General features: G+C 42.5%; 1 protein-coding gene across 1 annotated transcript in view; it reads left to right on the plus strand.

Moving 5' to 3' along the window:
• SLC25A13 (solute carrier family 25 member 13) overlaps positions 1–23576 on the plus strand; it is a gene marked incomplete in the record, with an annotated part of 301958 nt that overhangs the window by 105816 nt on the left and 172566 nt on the right. Inside the window, 3 exon segments of the mRNA XM_077490751.1 lie at positions 6669–6815; positions 13835–13973; positions 22406–22499. Of these exon segments, the coding sequence (XP_077346877.1) occupies positions 6669–6815; positions 13835–13973; positions 22406–22499 (380 nt within the window).

Below are 23576 nucleotides of genomic sequence, written 5' to 3' on the forward strand. Positions count from 1 at the left end.
GGGAAGGTGGGTATTTTTTTGACGATGCCAGAGGTAGGGTGAGTGTTGTAGTCAGAGCTGATTTTTTTTTTTTATTAGGGTTCACTTTTACTAAATAAAACTGCCTGTGCAGATATGGGGCATCTGTAGATGAAAACAAACTGTGCAGCTTTGGCCAAAGTTGAAAAATGCTCTTGCTATAGGTGTATGCCATTTACATACCTCATGAAGCCTGACCTGAAAACTCCCAGGATGTTGCTAAGCAAGGTTTGGGTATTGCTGTTCACCATCACAGGAGTGAGCTCTCAAACTCTGAGCTACTGCATCAGGGGGGAAAATCGGAGAAAGAACTCCTGTAATGGTGAAGTAACTGTTATAATAACCGTAATTCCCCGGCCTCGCTTATCAAGGTCCTGGAAGTTTTCAGGTCTGGCTTTGAGGTATGTGAATGGCCTACACCTATAGCAAGGGTGTTAATCAATTTTGGTCAAAGCTGCACAGCTTCTTTTCCTCTACCGATGTCCCTGATCTGCCAAAATGCCAAAGCGCCTGTCACTAAATAAAATTGTTTCCTTACAGTCTTGTTTACACGTTACTTTGCTTCAAAAATTATACCCCATGTCGCTTTCTTGGTGCTTCAAAGCGTCTCTGAAGCCTCCATAGAAGTCTATGAAAAGCTTGCTTGAAGCACCTGCAACTTTTTAGAGGCTTTTATGCAACTGTAGCTACGCTTTGTTTTGGAGGTATTGCGGGTGTGAGATATCCCAGGAAGCAATGGGAAACCTAAAAGCGAACCTTTACTTCCAGATTTAAAGCTATAATAGAGTCACCGATGAACTTTTAATTTCAAAATGTGTACTACTGGAAATAAATGAGATAGATATATATATAATAAGGCTATTATGTCTGTGTATTCTGTCTGGATACCAGGTTATATAGGTTATGTAACCTATATATTTCTTATACCATACAATTAAAGGTTTGTGGACACCTGACCATAATACCTAGATGAGCTTTTTGGACCTCCCATTCCAAATCATAGGCATGTTGCCGCTAACCCCTCCCCGGCTGCCTCCATTCTTCTGGAAAGGCTTTCCATTAGATTTTTGAGTTTTTTTTTTTCTGATATTGTACGACAACAGCTGGCTCTCAGACTTCAATAGCAGTGACTTTTGATTCATGTGTATATATTCTGGAAGTGTCTGGTGTGGAGCAGCCGGAAGGCGAGCGTGGTCCGTACCAGAGCAGACCCCACGCATGGTGTGCCACATGGGAATGCTATAACAGAAGGTGAGCGGGGGTACTAGAGAGAGAGGACTGAGTTGCAGAGGATCAGCAGAGCTCGGGGACCTGAGCAGGAGAAATTAGCATTGTCACACGTGCTGTGCAGTGGGAGGTGAGTGGGGAGCAGAGAGATCAGTGCCCTGATTACAATTAAGTACTCACCAGTGCCAGAAATGTTTGCCCATTACTGCCAGCAATCAGTGCCCACCTTTGCCCACAAGTGCCAGAAATCAGTGCCCACAAGTGATGCCAGTCACTGCTGCCCACCAGTGCTGCCTATCTGTGTCCATCAGTGCCACCTCATCATCACCCATCAGTGAAGGATAAAAATTACTTATTTACAAAATTTACTGACAGAAACATTTTGGAAAAAAAAAAAAAAATGTCCTTTTTCCTAAAAAAAAATAACCCCCCCCCCCTCCCCCAGAAGTTATTAAATACCACCAAAAGATCTGACAAAAATGATAATTTCACATGGTTACAGTGTAGCATGACCGTGCAATTGTCACTCAAAGTGTGACAGAGATGAAAACTGGCCTGGGCAGGAAGGAGGTGCCTGGTATTGAGGTGGTACAAGGAGGCAGGGGCCTAGTAAGTGACAATTAGCTGGAGTTGTGTTTTTTAAAAGATTGGCAGTTGCTGAGAAGGAAGTATCTGATGTCTATGCAGTTTAGCCACTAACCTAATTTATTAAATGAATACCATTACTATATTCTTACCATTTTCCATTTTCATCCAGTTATTCTTTCCTTTGTCCCCTGCTCTGTCACAACTTCCTTCTGTTAAATGCGAAGTTTGCATTTCCACTGATAATTTATTACTCGTTGAAAAGTGTTTGGCTGTGTAACTATTACAGCGTTCCAGCGCTGGGCAGCTTTTTATGTTGCGAGGTATGAGTTATACTCCTGTTACCATGTCTAGACCTCGAACTGTCGGCAGCTGGAGCCCGAGTGTACGTGGAGTTACTAGTCACGTCCTTTAATGTCGCTTCTAACCGGGACCAGATGGGTCCCTAATGCATTTTACATGTAGCTTCCCTGATCGGTGCCATCAGCCACAAAGGCAGTGAGCTGCAGTGATTAAGAAGCACGCTCTGTACTGTGACGTCTTCCTTTTTTTACAGCATCAGTCGGAGTTCTGGAGGAGGAAGCGGCAACCTCTTTTATCAGACTTCCTGGGAGAGATGAGCATAATGTGGCCAGATGACAGCGGCTACTGAACGTTGCTATACATATGCTTCTAACTTTCCCTCCTTCCCTTTTGGGTTCAAAGATGGTTCCTTGTTTTACCGGGAATCTCTCACGTTGTCTGCATGGCTTAAAGAAAATGTTTATGACAGTACTTTTTAAAGTTGGACTACAAACAAAAGTTTTTATTTATTTATTTTTCTTATCAAATGCTTGGGTCCTATGTTTAAAAAGCATTGTCTGATTTTCTGGATAGCTGCAGTTTAAGCAGGATTGGAAATAGAGCGTTTTGCCCTCTGGGTGCCTGTAGGCTAGGTGTCCACTATGGTGTGTAGGGCAGTTATGCCAAGTAAGGTTTGGTCATCACCACACTCCTTGCAGTTATTGATTGTCAGAGTTGATATTGAGGAGGGTGTTGCCTTTGGCCACAAGCACCATCCAGTAACACACAACCTGTGACTGCCACATTGAGAAGCTTGATATGCAAAATGGTGAAGTGATACGTCTGCCTCAATCCCTGTTTTGGCCTTTTTGATTGTGTTCCCGGAATGCTGTAATATATAACCCTGGCTTTTTTGTCTCACACCCGAGATATATTCCAGCCATATTTACCAACTTCTGGGGTGGCAGAAGAGGGATTCCTAGGCAGGTAACCTTTCTTCTTCATGGGGGGTACATTTTAAAATGGATTTTTAGATATTGCATGGTATTTATTCCCTAAAATTAAAGCTGGCCATAGATGGATTGAAATGTGGTCAGTTAGTAGGGCCGGATATAATCAGAATGTGGCCCTCTCTGTTTGACAGAAGTTCATCATTAGATCAGAATAGAATTTAGAATGCACAGTGCTGATGGGGGGAATACCAGCTATTATGCGGGGTGGGGGGGGGGTTATCTAGAATAATTCCCCCCTGCGATTCAAATATTCCCATCTCGCCCTCCTGAAACTAAAAGGTGGAGTGGGGTACCAGACCTTTTACAAATATTATTTGGCGTGTCGGCTGGTGCGCATTGTGGATGTGAATATCCATTCTCGAGGGAAGGCGTGGGTATGTTTAGAAAGATCTATCACCATTCTCTGCACCTACTGTCTTGGCTTCCAATCCGCCATCTGTTACAACAGACTGTCTCATCCTCTCGTTGGCCCTTCATTACTCTGCTTTCAGATTGTATTTAAATCCACATCCCTTTTGTCTTCTCCGGGTCCTCTGACCATGATTTGAGGAAATACGGGCTAATTCCCCCCCCCCCCCCCGGCATGTCCAATACATTTTTGATTCAAGACGGGCAGTATGGAGATATTTTGGCTCATCAATTCTTTGTCAGAGGTAAGTTCTGAGGAAAGTCTATTATACAACTGGTGTCCATGTACCCCACAAGGTCTTTTCCTTCTTGGACATGCAGACAAATCAAATATTCTAAAACTCATCTAATGTCCTCCTCCCCAAACCAAACATGGGTTGGGCCACCCATACCATTTGGATCTTTATGCATTAAACAGGTGCCCCCAAGCCATTTAATCTCATCTATCTACTCTATGCTAACAGGGAACATTTCCTCATTGTCAGATAAGACACAAAAGGAACTACAAGTTACTCTCTAGGACAATTGAGACACAATTGAGGAATTTGTTCACAGAGGACTGTCGAATGTAGCAATTGAGGAAAATTGTTACAAAATCAGAACTAGATGTTATTGGACCCCATCCCTTCTCCACAAATGCTACCTGGCTTCCTCCAGTCTTTTTTGGAGATGTGGCTGAGAAGAAGGTGCCATGCTACATATTTGGTGGAGTGTGAGCTTTTAGAACGCTTCTGGAAAGAGGTATGCAATATAATTTCACAAGTTGCATCCTTCCCCTTGGACTTTTCTCTTCATCACACACCCCTTTCTAGAAGAACTCTGTATTCCAAACCATTGCCATGCATGCTTCCACAATCGGGGAGTGGGTTGCTAGACTGAATCGAATAGAGAAAATGGAAGAGCTTATCCACATTTCTCACAAACATATGCACAAATTTACAGCCGCTTGGTTCTGTTGGAGCCACTAAAAGACCTCTGAACGATACCTGAGATGGATACATGAATGCTCTCGCCTATCTGATGCCCCTCTACTCATTTCTTCCACCCTGACCCAGTTCCCTACTACCCCCCCCCCCTCATTTTTTCTTTCTTCCCCTTTCCCACTCCCCCTTCCCCTATCTTTTATCCCTCTGCAATTAAACAATACCTAAACCATGCTCTACAATACCAAGAATACGTTCACGTACCATCAGCCCTGCAGGAGTAGTAGGTCTCTTCTTTCATTGTCATCACCATTTTGTGTACAGCTACTGTATGCAGTGGACAGCTACATCTGAACATTCTGGTACACCTCTGCCACTGCCCCAGTGGTAAGAGTGGGGGTCTGTGGACTGGCGGTGTCCCCCATCTCTCCCACCTTTTTGTTTTTTTGGACCCATGAAATGCCATCAATTTGGTTTTGAAAACTTTTATTCAGCTGCTGTATATGTATATTCTCTGTGCACCTATGGGTTAGTACAAACAGTGACTCATAACATTACTATTTGTGGTGTTCACTATATATGCTTGATTTTATTACGTTACAGCTTCATAAACGCTGTATATTTGCACTTTATGTTCAGAATTTATGTTCACCTGTCTGGTGGACCTCCTGAAGAAGGTGGCATTCGAAACTCGTCGGTGCCTTTGTGCTACTGTACAAACCAATTGCGTAAAGGTCACATTGGGGTTAACTATATGTGCAAACTATTATACCCTAGCCACTCTTATTTTTATCTTTTGTGTATAATGAAATAATTCTTTTAATCTGAATTTGGTATTTTGTATTGTTCAGTAGCCCTTATATTCCCTCCGTGATCGTTAGAGGGTATCTATTGTATAACATTTTTGGGTTGATGGCTACACCCTGACATCAGACTCTATCAACTACATTTTGTGTTCATAGCTATGTACACTCTTACCTTAGTTTACCTGATATCTAGGCTATGTTTTTTTTTATGTAGTCAATATTGCTTCATGTTATGGTAAATGTGACATTTATAAGAGTATTGACTGTACTTATCTGATTTATTTGTACTGTAACTGATGCAATTTGTTGCCAATAAAAATGTTTATGGTGGGGGGCAGGTGGGTCCCCCTTGGTCCCCTGCCCCTCCCTAACATTTACCTTCTGTATCAATCCAGCACCATGCCTGGTTGCAGGTCTTCTCTCCCTCTCTTCCTAGTCTCACAGGGTTTGCTGAGAACAGTGGTATTTGGCTCCTGCTGTTGTCAATCTAATCCAGTGAGCAGGAGTTTGGGCTGAGCTGCACTGTGTGTGTGTATAGACGCAGGCAGCACAGCTTGGGAGCAAGCTTGTACTTCTCGTTTTTACAGGCTTTTCTGACCGCAGCGGGGAGCTATTGCTTCTGCTGCTGTCAGTCAAATCCTGTGATGAAGAGCAGGGCTGAGCCTCACAGTCTGTGTCTATAGATGCAGGCTTCCCGGTTCAAGAGGGAGCCTGCAGGTGTGCCACAATATGAAGCAGCTTGCTATGCTCGCACATGGAGAGGAGGAGAAGCGTAGAACACCTGAGGGGGAACTGAGAAGTGGATTGGAGCCACTCTGCAACTTTTAAAAGAAAAAAAAAAGGACTTTACAAACGCTTTAAGCCTCATCTTTAAAGTGGTTGTGTAAACCCTGTTGCGCCACTTGTACCTACAGGAAAGTCTATAATAAGGCTTAGCTGTAGGTACTGGAAACATCTCCTCCACGGTGTAGGAGATATTTACCATATAAGCTTGTGCTGACATCGGTGCATGTGCACTGACGAAAAGGCTCAATTGTGCCATTTTTAAAGGGCCTGTGCAGTGATCACCAGCTTCCGTGCGCATGCACGGGAGTAACATTGTGGCTGTGGCCAGTCACTGCGCCGGAGCTCGCGAACCCAGAAATAACTCCCGGGCGACATGTCACCGGGCACAGCAGAGTACGAGGACCACTGCAACAGCTTCGATCTAAGGTAAGTGTTTCATAATGAACTAGTATGCGATGCATACTAGCTCATTATGCCTTTGTCTTGCAGTTTTTTGGTTTCTTTTATTTATTTATTTTTTTACATGGGTTTACAACCACTTTAAGCATGTTAACATTAACTGCTGAAATAATTTGCCCCCTGCCAATTTCTGATTCTTCTTTTTTTTTTTTCCTCTGTAGGAAATTCAGCTGGAACATGCCAGGCAAGCCTTCGTACAGCGCGATAATGACCACACAGGAACAATCAACGCTATGGACTTTAGAGATATTATGGTCACTATCCGTCCACACGTTCTGACTCCGTTTGTGGAACAATGCTTAGTTGCTGTGAGTAAAAAAATCCAGAAACCTGTTTTTTGGAGTTTCACAATTAAATCACATAAAACATATAAAGTGTGCAAAAAGCATGTCATACTTCCACTGTGCTGCACAAATACTGTCTTACTATTAATGAAAATCTATTGTGTACCGAGCTTTCCTCTTAAATTTTGATTCTTTTCTTCTTTTTTGAAATTGAAGAGAAGAGAACAATTATTTCCACACCATTAGGACCGTCATGTAGGGAACAGTTTTGTTAACTTGGCTCTCTGACGTTCCTGTGAGACTGGTCTTTCATTTTGACACTTTGCAGATTACTATGCCGCTCTTTCGGAGATGGCAGAACAGTTTTTTTTTCTTTTCTACGTTCTTAACCAATTGACCTCTGGAATTCATCCCTTCCCCCCCCCTGTCAGAACAGAATTCTGCCTCGTTTATCCCCCCTGTCTGCCTTGTTTACTCCGTTCTGAGTCTCTGCCTGACGATCGGCGGGTACCGGCGGACATCGAGAGCCTGGCACCCACAGATGTGTGTATGTGTGTATATATATATATATTCATGGGAGAAACCAAAAAACAGCGCAACCCTATAGTGTAGCATTAAAATGAATGACAATTATTGAAAAATAGAAATGCACCTGCAAAAGTGCACGTGTTGGCCATGGCATGACTTGGGAGCCAGAAATGTATGAGAGGCAGCCAAAAAAAACACACCAGTCTTGACCACTGGCTGGGGAGGAAGCTGCTGTCATTGCTCAGTGTTCAACAAGGGACTGGATTTCCCTGACATCACTGGAGACCCAGGACGTGTTTCGAAGCTGGTTGGCTTTTGTTTTCTTCCAGTGGTTGAAAAGTGAATGCCCCCTCTGATCTATGAGTTTCCACCATGTTCCAGCTGAAAAAAGCCCTGGGTGCAAGGGCCACAGAAAATGGCCTGTATTCGGTGTTTGACACATGTGATGTAGACGATGGAGCCCTCTTACAATCAGGGAATTGTATGTGTATGTATATATATATATATATATATATATATATATATATATATATATATATATATAATATTATTATGGGGGAGGTGAAGCAGCAGCATCCTACTGAATGGCTCTGCAGGGGGTGCATAACAGGACAAGTCTGATCATTGGGGGAGAGTACACTGAGTTCTCAGCAAAGCTAGAGAACTGACCACAATGTGTTCTCCTGCTTAGTGTGCAGTGTTAATTTCGTCGACTAAAACATTTTTGTTGACTAAATGAATACTATTTTAGTTGACTAAAATACGACTAAAACTAAAATGGCATTTTAGCCAAAAGACTAAAACGGGACTAAAATGTAATTTTATTCAAAAGACTATGACTAAAACTAAATTGAAACTTGACTTCAAAATTAACACTGGTCTGTAGTGCATGTTCAAACCTCAATACCATAAATAATAACATGTTCTATTTTTCACTCCAGCAGTATATAATGAGTTTGGAAATTGTAGAGAAAAGTTAACTAATGCATTAAAATTGAATTACACCCATTCGATTTTAGATGACTAAAATAAGTTTTAGTCGACTAAACTGTACTGGAGATTTAGTCAACTAAATACAACTAAAACAATTGCAGAAGGCTACAACTAAAATGGCATTTTAGTCCTAAGACTAAAACTAAATCGAAATTTGCTGCCAAAATTAACACTGTTGGTGTGGTCAGTTTTTTTTTTTTTTTTTTAATAAGAAGGCAGAGGAACTGACAGGAACACCAGGTATTTCATATAAAGGAAGCAATACAAAGAGAACAGGAGACTTTCTCATACAGGTACACGGTACAGCAGCCACATATCAGGAATATGAAGTGTTGGGGTAACAAACGCTTTGAGGAAAGAGGTTAAAGTGGGAGTAAACTCCCATGCATGATTTGTACCTATATGTAAGCCTATAATGAGGCTTGCCTGTAGTGACTGTAAATATAATGCAACCATCAATTTCTCCCCTCATGCCAGGTGTAATGGGTCCTCCCAGCCCCAAATCCAATCGTTGTCAAAAGGTTGTAGAGTTCACCTCCGTAACATCTTTAAAATTCGCCCCCTTAACTAATTAAACCACCAAGCTTGACTTATCTCTCGCCTTGACTATTGCAACTCCCTCCTCGTAGGCCTACCTCTCCATAGGCTATCCCCTCTCAGTCTATCATGGATGCTGTTGCCAGACTCCTCTACCTTACAAAACCGCTCTACCTGCCAATCCCTTCACTGGCTTCCCATCACCCAGCAAATGAAATTCAAAATACTAATAACCTACAAAGCCATTCACATCTCTGCCCCAAACTACCTGACCAAATATCACCCAAACTGTCCTCTCTGCTCCCCTCAAGACCCTCTGCTCTCAAGCTCTCTCGTCTCCTCCTCCCATGCTCATCTCCAGGACTTCTTCAGAGCCTCTCTTATCCTCTGGAATGCTCTACTTTAATCTGTCCAGCTATCTCCTCCTAATCTGGCTGCTTTCAGGCGATCCCTGAAAACTCATCTCTTCAGGGAAGTATATCCTACCTCCAACGAATCTCATTTCATCCACTTCCATGAGCTCACTCCCCACAGTTACAACCTTTCGTACCACTTACCACCCTTTTAGTGTGTAAGCTCTTATGAGCAGGACCCTCTTGTATTTTATTGTAACTATTGCCTCCCTTTTATATTGTAAAGCGCTGCATAAACTGTTGGCGCAATATAAATTCTGTATAATGATCATGTCCAGAATGTTATCAGCGCTAGGTAACTCGGGCACAACTGAGGGAATATGAAACAATGAACAATAGAAAAATACCCAAGTACAGTAGTCACAGGCCAAAGACCTCTTTTAAAGTATGTATTCCCAGCAAATCTATAACATTTTTTTTTTTAAATGTGACATTGTTTATTGCCAAGGTTCTTTGGGTGTAACCAAGAGGTCAGCATGTGTGTTCTGTGATCCCTCTCTTCTCCTCCCTCCAGTGGGTGGGGTTGGCGATTAGTTTCCTTAAATTAAAGGGGGAGGAGGTCTTACCAGTTCTACTCTAAGAAATGGGGCACATCCAATGAAACGCGTCAGTGGTACTTTGAAATCCAGTTAAACCAGAGAAGTTCCTTCAATTGAGCTTCTGGTTCCAGGCTTATTTACAACACTGTTATCAATATTTCCTTTTTGTCAGTATATAAAATTTTCTCTTTAGTTCATTGACTGACACAGCGCTCCATTAAAGGGGTTGTAAAGGTTTGCGATTTTTCACCTTAATGCATCCTATGCATTAAGACAGTGCTCGACAAAACCCGGTCGCCAGGTCGCATTGGCGACTAGAATCAGCGACCTTGCGCCTGGGGCAGCATAGCTGGGGGTATCCCGTCTCCGTGGACCCCCCCCCGCGCGCGATCGCGTCGGGCCGCGCCGCAGGCGGCCGGTAATTGAGTCCCCGGCTTTGAGGCCTTCTGTGATCCTATGGTTCATTCTGGAATCTGGCGCCCTCTTGTGGTGGCCGTTGGAATTACAACCAACAATGCTAATGGGCCAGTCTTTCTCCATCCCTTTACTTAGAACCCCTAAACAAAAAAAAAAAAAAAAATATATATATATATATATATATATATATATATATATTATATTATATTATATTATATTTATATATATATATATATATATATATATATATATATATATATATATATATATATTTTTTTTTTTTATTATTTATTCTAACACCCTAGAGAGTAAAATGGTGGTCGTTGCAATACTGTCTGTCACACCATATTTGCACAGCGGACTTACAAGCGCACTTTTTTTGGGGAAAAATTTTTTATTTAATAAAAAAAAAAAAGACAACAGTAAAGTTAGCCCAATTTTTTTTTTTTATATTGTGAAAGATAATGTTACGCCGAGTAAATCGATACCCAACATGTCACGCTTCAAAATTGCGCCCGCTCATGGAATGGCGACAAACTTTTACCCTTTAAAATCTCCATAGGCGACGTTTAAAAAAATTCTTCAGGTTGCACGTTTTGAGTTACAGAGGAGGTCTGGGGCTAGAATTATTGCTCTTACTCTACCGATCGCAGCGATACCTCACATGTGTGGTTTGAACACCGCTTTCATATATGCGTTCGCTTCTGCACGCAAGCTTGGCAAGACAGGGCGCATTTAAAACATTTTTTTTTTCTTATTTTAACTTTTATTTTTATTTTTTTCACTGTTCTTTTAAAAAAAAAAAAAAAGTGTGTCACTTTTATTCCTATTACAAGGAATGTAAAAATCCCTTGTAATAGAAAAAAGCATGACAGGTCCTCTTTTATATATGAGATCTGGGGTCAGAGAGACCTCACATATCATATTTACACTAAAATGCAATTTAAAAATGTCCCTCTAAGAGCTATGGGCAATGACTTGGAGACAGGTGGGGGGCTGGGGGCGCTATCTTCCCCTCACTCGTCTCCATGTCAGGCCAGGGACAGGTCCAGATCGCCGTCACGGACCTGGCTCCTAACTTTTTTAGCTGGCTCCTAGATTCCAAGCAAATTTGTCAACCCCTGCATTAAGATGAAAAAACATATATGGCAATACCGGCCCCCCCATTTTACTTTCCTGAGCCCATTCACATGCTCCCCCCCCCCCCCCCCATCACCTCTTCAATGCTCAGCCTGGCCTTTGATTGGCTAGAATGGATGGATTGAAAGCAGCGCAGCCATTGGCTCGTGCGGTTGTCAATCACACCCAATGACGCGGCACGCTGGGGGGCGGGGCCGAGTGATACAGTGAGCGGCTATGGCCGCTGGCTGTATCACGGGAGCGCTCCCGAAAGAACCAACCACCATGCGAGAGAGTTCACATGAAGGTGCTTAGTTCTTGCGGGGAGGAGCTGAGACAGCCACTGAGGGACCCCAGAAGACCAGGTTCGGGGCCACTCTGTGAAAAACGAGCTGCACAGTGGAGGTAAGTATAACATGTTTTGTTATTTAAAAAAAAAGAAAAATTACCTTTACAACCCCTTTAATCCTCACTATAGAGTTGTATCTCCTTCTGCAGGAGTAGGACTAGGCAGGACAAAAGAACCTGGCTGCGCCCATAGGCCATCCTCAGCTGGTATATAACCTCCTCTCTGCTATAGGTATTCAGTTTGTTTCTGTTTAGTCAGAAGTAAAGACCTGGGCTCCCTGCTGGCGGATTTTGTTAAAGTTTTGCTTTTTTTTTTCTCGTTCCATGCATCTTTTAGCCTTGGGCTATTTTTCCCCACCCCTCGTTTTCCTTTTGGCACTGCTTTTGGATGTCCCTATAGTCAGGATTAGTGGAGCGATGTCAGTCGATGAACTAAATAGAAAATTGGATTTTTGTACTCACCGTAAAATACTTTTCTCTGAGTTCGACGGACACAACACCCACCCCTCTAAGGAGTTTTGATACTTCTAATGCTGCTTGCTACTAAAGTGTATTATATACCAGGATGGCCCTTGGGCGTAGCCAAGTTTTATCCCTATAGTCAGAATTAATGGAGCAGCGCTGTGTCCGTCGATGAACTCAGAGAAAAGGTTTTTACAGTAAATTACAAAAATCCTTTATTAAAAAGGTAAAAAAAAAGTGATGTGAATCTTGGCACCCCAGATGCTTTGGAACTACATTTCCCAAGATGCTCCTGCACTCTGCTGTCGCTGAGCATCATGGGAAATGTAGTTCAAAAGCACCTGGGGTCAGGGCCATCTTTAATATTGATTGGACCCTGGGCAAAACTTTTCTTTTGTTGTATGCTGCTTTTGTTGTATGTGGGCCCCATGCAGTCTCCACCGGCTCTGAGACATACAATAAATAGCAGCTAGACTCAAAATCAGTTTACTGAATCAGATCAGACAGCTATTGCGATTGATTGCCGGAGGTTACAGTGTATCATTACAGCTCAATGACTGGTTGCTAGAGGTTACAGCACACATTATGGCTGACTGATTAGTTGATAGAGGTTACAGCACATGATTTCTGCTTGTTGATTGGTTGCTAGAGATTACCTTGGATATGACCTCAGCGGGGCATTATGTACATATCAATGCCACCGGCTGCTGCTATTTACATATGAAAGCTGGTAATGTACATGTAAACACAGGGTCTGCAGGTGAGTCATCTGTACACAATAATAGGGCAGACCTGGGCAGCATTAGTAGCAGCAATTCACACTGAGATATCGGGACACAGCACAGGACTAAACCCTCAAGGGATGAGGGAATGTAAACCAAGACAGTTGGCAAGTATGAGGCAGCTGCTTTGGGCCCCACAAGAATGACAGGGCCCAGGGCAGATGCCCCTTTTGCCCTGCCTTAAAAACGGCCCTGCCTGGGGTGCCAAGGTTCACCATCGCTGCACTAGATGATTGCAATCCTTTTTTTCATTTTGTTAGGCAGGTGGTGCTTTCACTGAAGGGGTTTGAAAACCACAACAGTGTTGTCAAATTTCAGTTGCTGGTAGTGTATAATATATCAGTGTGGGATCAGCTAACCAGTGTCCTCCCACAATGGGAATATTTGTTTTGGCTGGAGTTGCTCTTTAACAGGGGACTTGATCCATCAATCAATGTGCACAGCGACTGTGAAACTTCAGCTTACTCAGAAAGATCTGTTTAATTCTAGCCCATGTCAGCATAGGGTTTTTTAATATATATAGTTCAATTTTTTTCCCCCAGGCTTTATTCTTCCAGCATTACAGTGAGATGTTTCTACATTCATTAAATGAAATAAATAGACTTGTAAAACATGAGTGACCCCGGCAATATTTAATGTATAGCCTTGTAAATCACCGATGCCTGGGCCGCTATAATCCACCACATGTGTTTGTTTAGGTTTCTGCTTTTGGTTTGCCTCAGATGCTCATAGGGGAGAGCTTTTATGGACTTTATTAGCAGGCAAAGAGTCTTTTTCTTTGACAGTTTGAATTCTCTTCTCTATAAATCTTTGTGGACTCTGCAGAGTCCCCCCCTTCAAATCTCTTTATTTAGAAAATAAAAGTCTTTCTAACCTGTTTTCTCTGCCAATCCTTTTCATTTAAGGCTGCTGGAGGTACCATAGCTCACCAGGTCAGCTTCTCCTACTTCAATGCATTTAATTCCTTGCTGAACAACATGGAGCTTATTAGGAAGATCTACAGTACCTTGGCCGGAAACAAGAAAGATGTGGAGGTCACAAAAGGTTGGTGCTTTAGTCGTATGATGTGCGCCTAGAGGTCTGACTTTTAAAGACTTTGCTGCTTGTGTGATTTATTTTTTATTTTTTTTATGTTACTGTTGGGCAAATGATTTTTCATCTACTGTATTAACAGGCGGCTGTAAAAGACAAACTGATTTAGCTTTCCTTAACGATAAGTTCACCTTTACAACAACAACAAAAATGCAAATTTTTTTTTTTTTTTTTTGGAGGTAACAAAAATGTGCATTTATTATTTTTATTTTAGGAGCCTGTAAAGCTTTGCACCCACATTCAGCAGATCGTGGGTGTAATGCCATGCTCCTGCAGACACTCTATAGCTGTCTGTCGGAGGCGTGGGCAGGCAGTTACTGAATGACAGGAAGCTGAATGAACTACCTAGAGCAGCGGTCGCCAAAATTGTGAGGTCCGAAAGGTTAGACTGTTTTTCAGCACCCTGGTAGCTCATTGAGAGCGACAAGCTCTCAGCCGTAAAGGCTGGCGGTAGTTGTAGTTCATTGATTCAGAGGGATCCTGAATCAGTAACGCAGCCATGTGGGCCGAGCTCTCTTTGAATAGTGACAGCAGGTGTGGAGAAAAGATGCCCAGCCTGCTATCACAAGGGGGCTGGGGGTGACTGGGGGAAGAGGGGGCAGGTGCTGAACCTGTTGCACCCTAACTATGGCTATAACCTATTCAGAAAGGTGAACTTATCCTTTAAAATTATTATTTTTTTTTCTATTTTAGCACTTTGACTTGGTATCATCCTCTTGCAAACCCTGTACAGCAGAGCCAGTATTGGGGAAGGGATAAGCAGCAATCGTAGCCAATCATTTGTGCTTTAGTTTTCATGCGCTAACAAGGTATATGCCGATAGGACAAAAGGTCAGAGAGATGAACTCCTTAGTCTACCGCTTCTCCTTTACAAGACCATGTCACCAGACCATTAGTTTCATCAAAAATCTTCCTATAAGATTATCTATGCAAAGCTCAATTTGGGTATATATAAAACAAAGGGATGGAGGTCATCAGCTCACTAGTAGCCGCTGTACCATGCTGAATATGTGCTTAGTGGTGCAGCATCCCTTCGTTTTCAGACTCAGCAGGTTGGTGGGGCCGTAAGCTAAACCTTGAACTCAAAAAGAAAGAGGAAAATATTACTGACAGCACAACATAGCGTTCAGTAGAACCCCCAGCCAAGCCACCTGGATCGAGAGACGGCAGTATGCTATTCCAGCCGCAAAAGCCCTGCGCAGTCCATGACCCTCTGCCATTAGTGGACATCTATGGAGACACCGGGACATCTGTGTGTCTGCACCAATGTTCTTTGTGTACCTTGGCCGGGGGAGAGGACCAGTGGCCCATGTGATTCTGCTCTATACCTGTCATTATCATGCCTGTTCTGATTTGAGGCAACTGTCCTCATTCGCGCCTATCCTGGGACTGTACTGTGCTTTAGCTTTGAACAGCAAATTCCATCATTTCCCTTGTGTATCCTCCAGTTGGGGAGCACTGAACACCAATAAGGGTGATATCAATGGTGATACTCACCATGATCTGTGAGATAATCGCCTGCTATTTGCATCTTATTAGGTAGCTTTACAGTGGGTATCTGATACATGCATGCACCATATGTGACGTAATTGGATTTACTAGACAACCTTGTCTTAAGTTTTAAATGAGCTAAAGTTTTGGTGATGAGTATTTAGTGTTTGTAATATGTACAACCAATTTTCTTTTTGTGCAATAAAGTTATACTTTTTTCAAGCAGCCTGGTCCGCCCGTAGCTCTCTTTAGAGCAGAGGTCTCAAACCGGTCGCCCTCCAACTGTTGCAAAACTACAAGTCCCATCATGCCTGTGGGAGTCATCCTTGTAACTGTCAAGTCATGTGACTTGTAGTTTTGCAACAGCTGGAGGGCCGCCAGCTTGTGACCCCTGCTTTAGAGGATTCTCTTTTCCTCTTTCTTTTTAAAGCTCAAGCTGGGGAAGCGTGAATCGGCACAATCAGTTGTGCTGCAGTGCTTATGTGCTAACAAGATACATACTGATAGGCGGTAAGGGCAAAGTGACCGATCTCAACAGTGTGCTGCTTCTCTTTACACTGTTCAATCAAGGCTGAGGGCAGGACAAGATTCGTTAGACTTCGTTTACCATGCAGTTGTACCAACACCCTCTACTTTTTAGCTGCAAAAGTCAGGGAAGGGGTGTGTACATATACTGCAGCAAAAATGATCTTGCCGTCGTGTTCAGTGGGCACCACCGCCTGGGGAATGTGACACATTCAACCGAATAGGGGCGCCCCACTACTGTTTGCAGTGCGTACAGATGTGGTGTGCTAGTGCAGGGTTTAAGGGGGGGTAAGCGAGGCATTTAAGAGACAATAGAGAGGGCAAAATCTAGTGCATCTCTGCATAGAAACCAATCGGCTTCCAGGTTTCTTTATCAAGCTGAAGTTAGAAGCTGATTGACTACCCTGCCTAGCTACACCAGATTTTTCACTCTAGTTTTGATAAATCGACCCCACTGTCGCCTCATTGACTGACTGTCAAATGCAGTAGTAGTGTAAGCGAGGCCTTTCCAGCGAGGAAATAAATCAGTCGCCCTGCCAAGCAGGGCTGTGTATGTGTGGCAGAGCTGTGTAAATCTCAGCAGTGGATAGACAGCATTACAAATTCTTTGGCAGGTAAAATCTTTCCCACTCATGTATGTCATCTGTGTATTTAGCTGTTTTTTTTTATTTTATTTTTCTTTTAAACAACGGCTTACCCACCACTCCTTTTGGTATTTAACGCAAAATGTGAAGCTCGTGTCTTGCCTCCTCCATGTCACACATTTGTAGTATGTTTTTCTTGTCTGCTTTGCAGTACTTGAAACACCTTTCAAGTTTTCATGTCTTTGTGCCAAGTCTGAGGCTTAAAAAAAGAAAGAGAAAAAAAAAATATCGCAGCCAAGATTTGGGTGAAGAGCTTACGGATAGCGCTAACTGGGCCTTAGTCCAAATTGGCAACATGTTGACATGTCCTTGAAGGCGAGTTGAGTAGAGTACTGTGCTTTTCCCTTGACAGTTCTGTGAGCTGGTCGACAAGCTGGGAACATGATGTTATCTCTTCCTCCATGACCACATCTACAGTTTCCTTTTTCACAGTTAAAACTCCTCCTGGGGCTTTCCATTAAATAGTTGATGCTGAAGGATAAAATATCTTGTAGTCTGGACACAGGTATCTCCCCAGCCCTTGCTTGGAGAAAAAGAAAATATAGCAGCTTTGTGTTGTATACACTGCTCAGCATAATTGAGTACATCCCAACAGATTTGTCCTTTCAGAATCAACATTTTCTATGGGACGCTATACTACTAAAAACTCCCACAAATTCAGGCCATCGATTGCAACCAAGTTTTGTTACGCACACACAAAGCTTTTTTCCTAACAAATTCATTCAAGACCATGTTGCAAAAATGAATACAGCCCAATGAAAGTCTTGGGTCCCTTTCACACATGCAGACCAGTCATTTGATCAGTTCAGTCACTTTCTTCAAAGAAAAAAAAGTGTGACGTTTGTCACCCCTGCCAGCTAGAGTCCTGGAGACATTCTTTCATGCAAAAACGGACCGTTTGTCTGTTTACATCCATTTTTCATCCGATCTGTTTTTTTTAACGGAAGAAAAAATAGGGTTTTTATTTGTTTCAAAAAATGGATGTTGACGGAAGTGGATGTAAATGGATGATCAACCGTTTACATGTGTTTTTCCATTGAGCTGCATTGATCGTTTTTTTTTTCGTCCAGCAACGGATGGATGAAAAACAATCAATCTGCATGTGTGAAAGGGACCTTAGGAGCAAAGATACATTTTAGACAAAATGCTAATTAAGAAGAATTCGACTACAGGTGAGTCTAATTTATTCATTAGACAGGTGTCCAGCAGACAGTTTGATATAACGGGGCTGTTACTTAAACCCACGCCATTTTTCATCTTCATGCTTTTTATGCATGAAGGGGAAACACCTCCTGTGCTACAGCAGTTCCCCTGAGCCCCACTTAGACTTACCTGAGCCCCGTAATTCCCATGATGGGAACAAGCACATCAGCTCCGGGTGGTCTCTTGTGTCCTGATTGGATAGATTGATAGCAACGCAGCCATTGGCTCCCACTGCTGTCAATCAAATCCAATGACACGCCTGGGACGGGGCCGAGTCCTGCTGTCTGTGTCTACGGACACGGGAATGTGCCTGCATGGGTGTCCCATCAGAGAGCGCTTCTCCAGTGGGACACTCGAGAAGAGGAGGAGCCTAGGGCGCTGAGGAGGGACCCCAGAAGAGGAGGATCAGGTCCACTGTGTGCGTAACCAACTGCACAGTGGCGGTAAATATGACGTGTTTGTTTTTTTTGTTTTTTTTTTAACTGCACTTTTACAACCCCTTTTAAGAAATCTCATTCCCATTGCATGCTGTCCTCACCACATGGAAGAGAAATGTCACAAGCCCTGAGAAAATAATTTCCTTACACAAGAAATGTGACGGCTACAAGAAGATCAGCAAAGCTTAACTTGCCAGTCAGAATACTGTAGCAAAAGTGAAATTTAACAAAGATGGAACTGCAACCATCTCATAGACACGTCCAGAACCTCCACAGAAGTTTACATCTCGACAGGAGTGTCTTCTGATGAGAAGGGTTTTAGAAAATCGGCATGCAAGTTCACTGCAGTTGGCTAAAGAAGTAAAAAGCCAAACTGGGATGATTGTTTTCCGTGACGCAATATGGCGTACACTGCAGTGGAATGGCATGCATGGGTGTTGTCCACGAAGGAAGCCTCTCCTAAAGTCCATGCACAAAAAAGCTACCTAGAATTTGCCAGGACCCATGCTGAAAAAGACTACTGGGACTCTGGAGTGATGAGACCAAGATTAATGTTTTTGGAACTGATGGCTTCCAAACTGTATGGCGTTTCAAAGGTGAGGATTACAAAAGAAAAATGCATGGTGCCTACAGTGAAACATGGTGGTGGCAGTGTCCTTCGGTGGGGCTGCACTGTTGCTGGTGGAGCTGCATTTCATTGATGGTATCATGAAATCAGAGATGTACTATTCTATATTGAAAGAGAAGATGCTACCACCACTTGCCCTTGTTTGTTGTGCACTTTTCCAACATGACAATGATCCAAAACACACATCTAAGGCCACTGTTGCATTTCTGAAGGACAGGGTGAAAGTGATTAAGTACTGTATGTCCCCTGATCGGAACCCAATCGAACACCTGTGGGGAATTCTGAAGAGACAAGTTGAGCATTACTCTCCATCCAGCATCCAGGCTCAACAAGAGGTCCTTCTTGAAGAATGGAAAAAGATAGATGTTGCAATATGTCGCCAACGTGTTCATTCCATGCCTAGAAGACTTGATGCTGTCCTTACAAATCTTGGAGGTCACACAAGATATTAAATGTAGCAGTTTTTGTTGTGGGGTGTATTCGTTTTTGGCATCACCTAATTTCAGTAAAACTGAAGATTTTGTAGTCCAAGTTGTATTATTAACCTTTCCTGTAATGAGCCAAACAAATATTCTAAAAAAACTCAGTTTTGTCAAAATTTTGAAAATCGTTCTTGGAGATATTGATTAAAATATTACTTTTCAACAGGGTTGTACTCATTTATGCTGAGCAGTGTGTGTATATAATATAAATAAATAAATATATATATATATATATATATATATATATATATATAGTTTAAATACAGCTGTTCTGTGAAGCTCTCAGAGATTTGTTAGAGAACCTTAGTGAACAAACAGCATCATAAAGGTCAAGGAACACCTCAGACCGGTCAGGAATAAAGTTGTGGAGAAGTTTAAAGCGAGGTTAGGTTATAAAAAAAAATATCTCAAGCTTTGAACATCTCCTGGAGCACTGATCAATCCATCATCCTAAAATGGAAAGAATATGGCACAACTGCAAACCTACCAAGACATGGCCGTCCACCTAAACTGACAGGCCGGGCAAGAAGAGCATTCATCAGAGAAGCAGCCAAGAGGCCCATGGTAACTCTGGAGGAGCTGCAGAGATCCACAGCTCAGGTGGGAGAATCTGTCCACAGGACAACTATTAGTCACCCACTCCACAAATCTGACCTTTATGGAAGAGTGGCAAGAAGAAAGACATTGTTGAAAGAGAGCCATCAGAAGTCTGGTTTGCAGTTTGCGAGAAGCCATGTGGGGAACACAACAAACATGTGGAAGAAGATGCTCTGATCAGATGAGACCAAATTTGAACTTTTTGCCCTAAAAAAAACGTGTGGTGGAAAAATTAACACTGCACATGAACCCTAAACAGGCCATCCCCACCATGAAACATGGTGGTGGCAGCATCATGTTGTTGGGATGCTTTTCTTCTACAGGGACCGGGAATCTGGTCAGAGTTGATGGGAAGATGGATGGCGCAAAATACAGGGCAATCTTAGAAGAAAACCTGTTAGTCTGCACAAGACTTGAGACTGGGGCGCGGAGGTTCACCTTCCAGTAGAACAATTACCCTAAGCATACAGCCAGAGCTACAATGGAATGGTTTAGATCAAAGCATATTCATGTGTTAGAATAGCCTTTAAAAGTCAAGACCTAAATCCAATTAAGAATCAGTGGCAAGACTTGAAAATTGCTGTTCAGACTCTCTCCATAACCGAGCTTGAGCTATTTGGCAAAGAAAAGTGGACAAAAATGTCACACTCTAGATGTGCAAAGCTGGTAGAAACATCCCCAAAAAGACTTGCAGCTTTAATTGCAGCAAAAGGTCGTTCAGACTGTTTGGTTCTGAGAATTCTGTCTCACAGCTGGAACCCAGCACTGCGTGCTGTATGTAGCTGAAGCTGCATATAGTTCATGCAGCACTTAGTGAAGGAAATGGTTTGTTGGACCATCTTGGTCCAAACTATTTAAAGTGTCTGGAAACCTGGGGACCAGCTTTACGGACATCCAGCCCAGTTCCCCCATCTCACGTTGAGAAGATTGTCAGTGTGCCACACTAAGGAGTGTTACAGAAAACAGATTTATTGGTAGGCATCCTTATGACCGAACTCCAGGCAAACCACTAAATATTTGAAATGCATTTGTTGGAACGGTCTTACCTGACAGAAGGGCCAGAGACCTGTCTTCTCTTTTTTTGTCTTTAACCACATCAGCCCCGGAAGGATTTACCCCCTTGCTGACCAGAGCATTTTTTACGATTCGGCACTCCGTCGCTTTAGCTGACATTGTACCCAAACAATATTTACGCCCCCCCCCCCACAACTAGCGCTTTCTTTTTTTAGTTATATTTGATCACCTCTGCGTTTTTATTTTTTTCGCTATAAAAAAATAACTGTAAATTTAAAAAAGCAAAAAAGCAATATCTTTTACTTTTTGGCTATAATATCCCCAAAAATATATTATAGAATAAATTTAGACCGATATATATTCTACATATTTTTGGTTAAATAAAATTGCAATAAGTGTATATTGATTGGTTTGCGCAAAAGTTATAGCGTCTACAAAATAGGGGATAGAGTTGTGCCAATTTTATTATTTTTATTTTTTACTAGTAATGGCGGTGAGCTGCGATTTATTTATTTATTTTTTTCTCGCGACTGCAACACGATCTATGGCGGACAGATCGGACACTTTTGACACTATTTTTGGACCATTGAAATTTATAGAGTGATCAGAGCTAAAAATAGCCACTGATTACTGTATAAATATCACTGGCAGGGAAGGTGGTTACTAGGGGGCGATCAAGGGGTTTAAATGTGTTCCCTGGATGTGCTCTAACTGGGTGGGGGGGGCCTCACTACAACATGATGGAGATCACTGCTCCCGATGACGGGGAGCAGTAGATCCTGTCATGTTGCTAGGCAAAACAGGGAAATGCCTTGTTTACATGGGCATCTCCTCATTCTGCCTCTACCCGCTGCAATTGCGGGCCGCCAGCGAACATAGGACCCACGGGTACATGCCTCCTTCCTAGTTACATCAATCCTGCTTGGAAATCAGTGTAGCAAAACATATACCATACCTGACTGATCCCCTGGAAGCTGGAAATGATTGAAGTAGACATCCCCACTCCAGAGGTCTCCACTTCCTTCGGGGTCCCATGCTAAGTGGCTGCCCTGCTGTCAGAACACAATCGCTCAGTGGGAGAGATTGCTATTCTAACATCAGATCATTAGTACCGTGGCTCCTCCTGCGCTCTTCAGTTTTGTTTTTTTTTGGTTCAAAAGTGTGTACCAGGTTAGTATACAGTACAAAGAATTGCAGGAGGCTGATATCCGATTTAAAGTGTGAGGGCATTTTATGATGTCTGAGCGTGTGGTATAGATGATTTGTTTGATTTTTCTGGTTAACAGGTGGCATTTTGCCACAAGCCAAATATTAATCTATTGTGTTTTTTTTTTTTTTTTTTTCTCTCCCATTCCTAATGCAGAGGAGTTTGTACTTGCTGCACAAAGATTTGGACAGGTCACACCCATGGAAGTAGACATACTGTTCCAACTCGCAGATTTATACGAGCCACGGGGGTAAGTAAAATTATACAATCTTGTTCTGAGGGCTAAACTCAACCATGCTTCTAAACAGCACTTGAACTAGTTCTGGAGAAGCTTGTATATTTACAAATGTTAACTCTCTTGTTACCAGAGGTCATTGAAGTCATAGATGTCCAAGTCAAATTTAGCAGCATCCACTAACTTGACTGTAGCTCACCAATCAACCATACGTTTATGACCACCCAACTAATCTTTAGTAGCTCCCCCTTTTGCCACCAAAACAGATCTGACCTGTCGAAGCATGGACTCCTCTGAAGGTATGCAGTGGTATCTGACCTCGGTCCATCAGTAGCAGATCCTTTCAATTTTGTAAGATGTGAGGTGAGGCTTCCATGGATTGGACTTTTCTCCAGCACATCCCATGGATGTTCGATTTGGATTCAGATCTGTAGAATTTGGAGGTCAACACCGCAAACGAATTGTTGTGTTCCTCAAACCATTTTTGAACCATTTTTGCAGTGGGACAGGGAGCATTATCCTGCTGAAATAGGTCATTGCCATTGAGGAATACTGTTTCCATGAGGATAAACTTCTTGGTCATCAACAAGGTTTAGGTAGGTGGTACGTGTCAAAGTAAGAATAACTAAGAAATGTATTTTCAAAGTGCCCAGACAAATCGCAAAAAGGTTAAAATGTAAAAGTTTATTACAAATCTACAGTAAAATATATACAGGAGCCATGGATAACCTGCTGAGTTGTATAGAAATGTCCTAACTGGGAAATATTGGCCTTGCACATTCCATGGGACCACCCCACTTCCTCAGGAAGAATAGAAGAGGACCTTAACCACTTTCAGACCGGACCAATTTGCTGGTCAAAGACCAGACCACTTTTTGCGATTCAACACTGCGTCGCTTTAACTGACAATTGTGCGGTCGTGCGACGTGGCTCCCAAACAAAATTGACGTCTTTTTTTTTTCCCACAAATAGAGCTTTCTTTTGGTGGTATTTGATCACCTCTGCGGTTTTTATTTTTTGCGCTATAAACAAAAATAGAGCGACAATTTAGAAAAAAACGCATTATTTTTTACTTTTTGTTATAATAAATAT

This window comes from Lithobates pipiens, unplaced genomic scaffold (genome assembly GCF_037356315.1).
Source record: "Lithobates pipiens isolate NorthernLeopardFrog02 unplaced genomic scaffold, aLitPip1_a1.2 Scaffold_19, whole genome shotgun sequence".
NCBI lineage: Eukaryota > Metazoa > Chordata > Amphibia > Anura > Ranidae > Lithobates > Lithobates pipiens.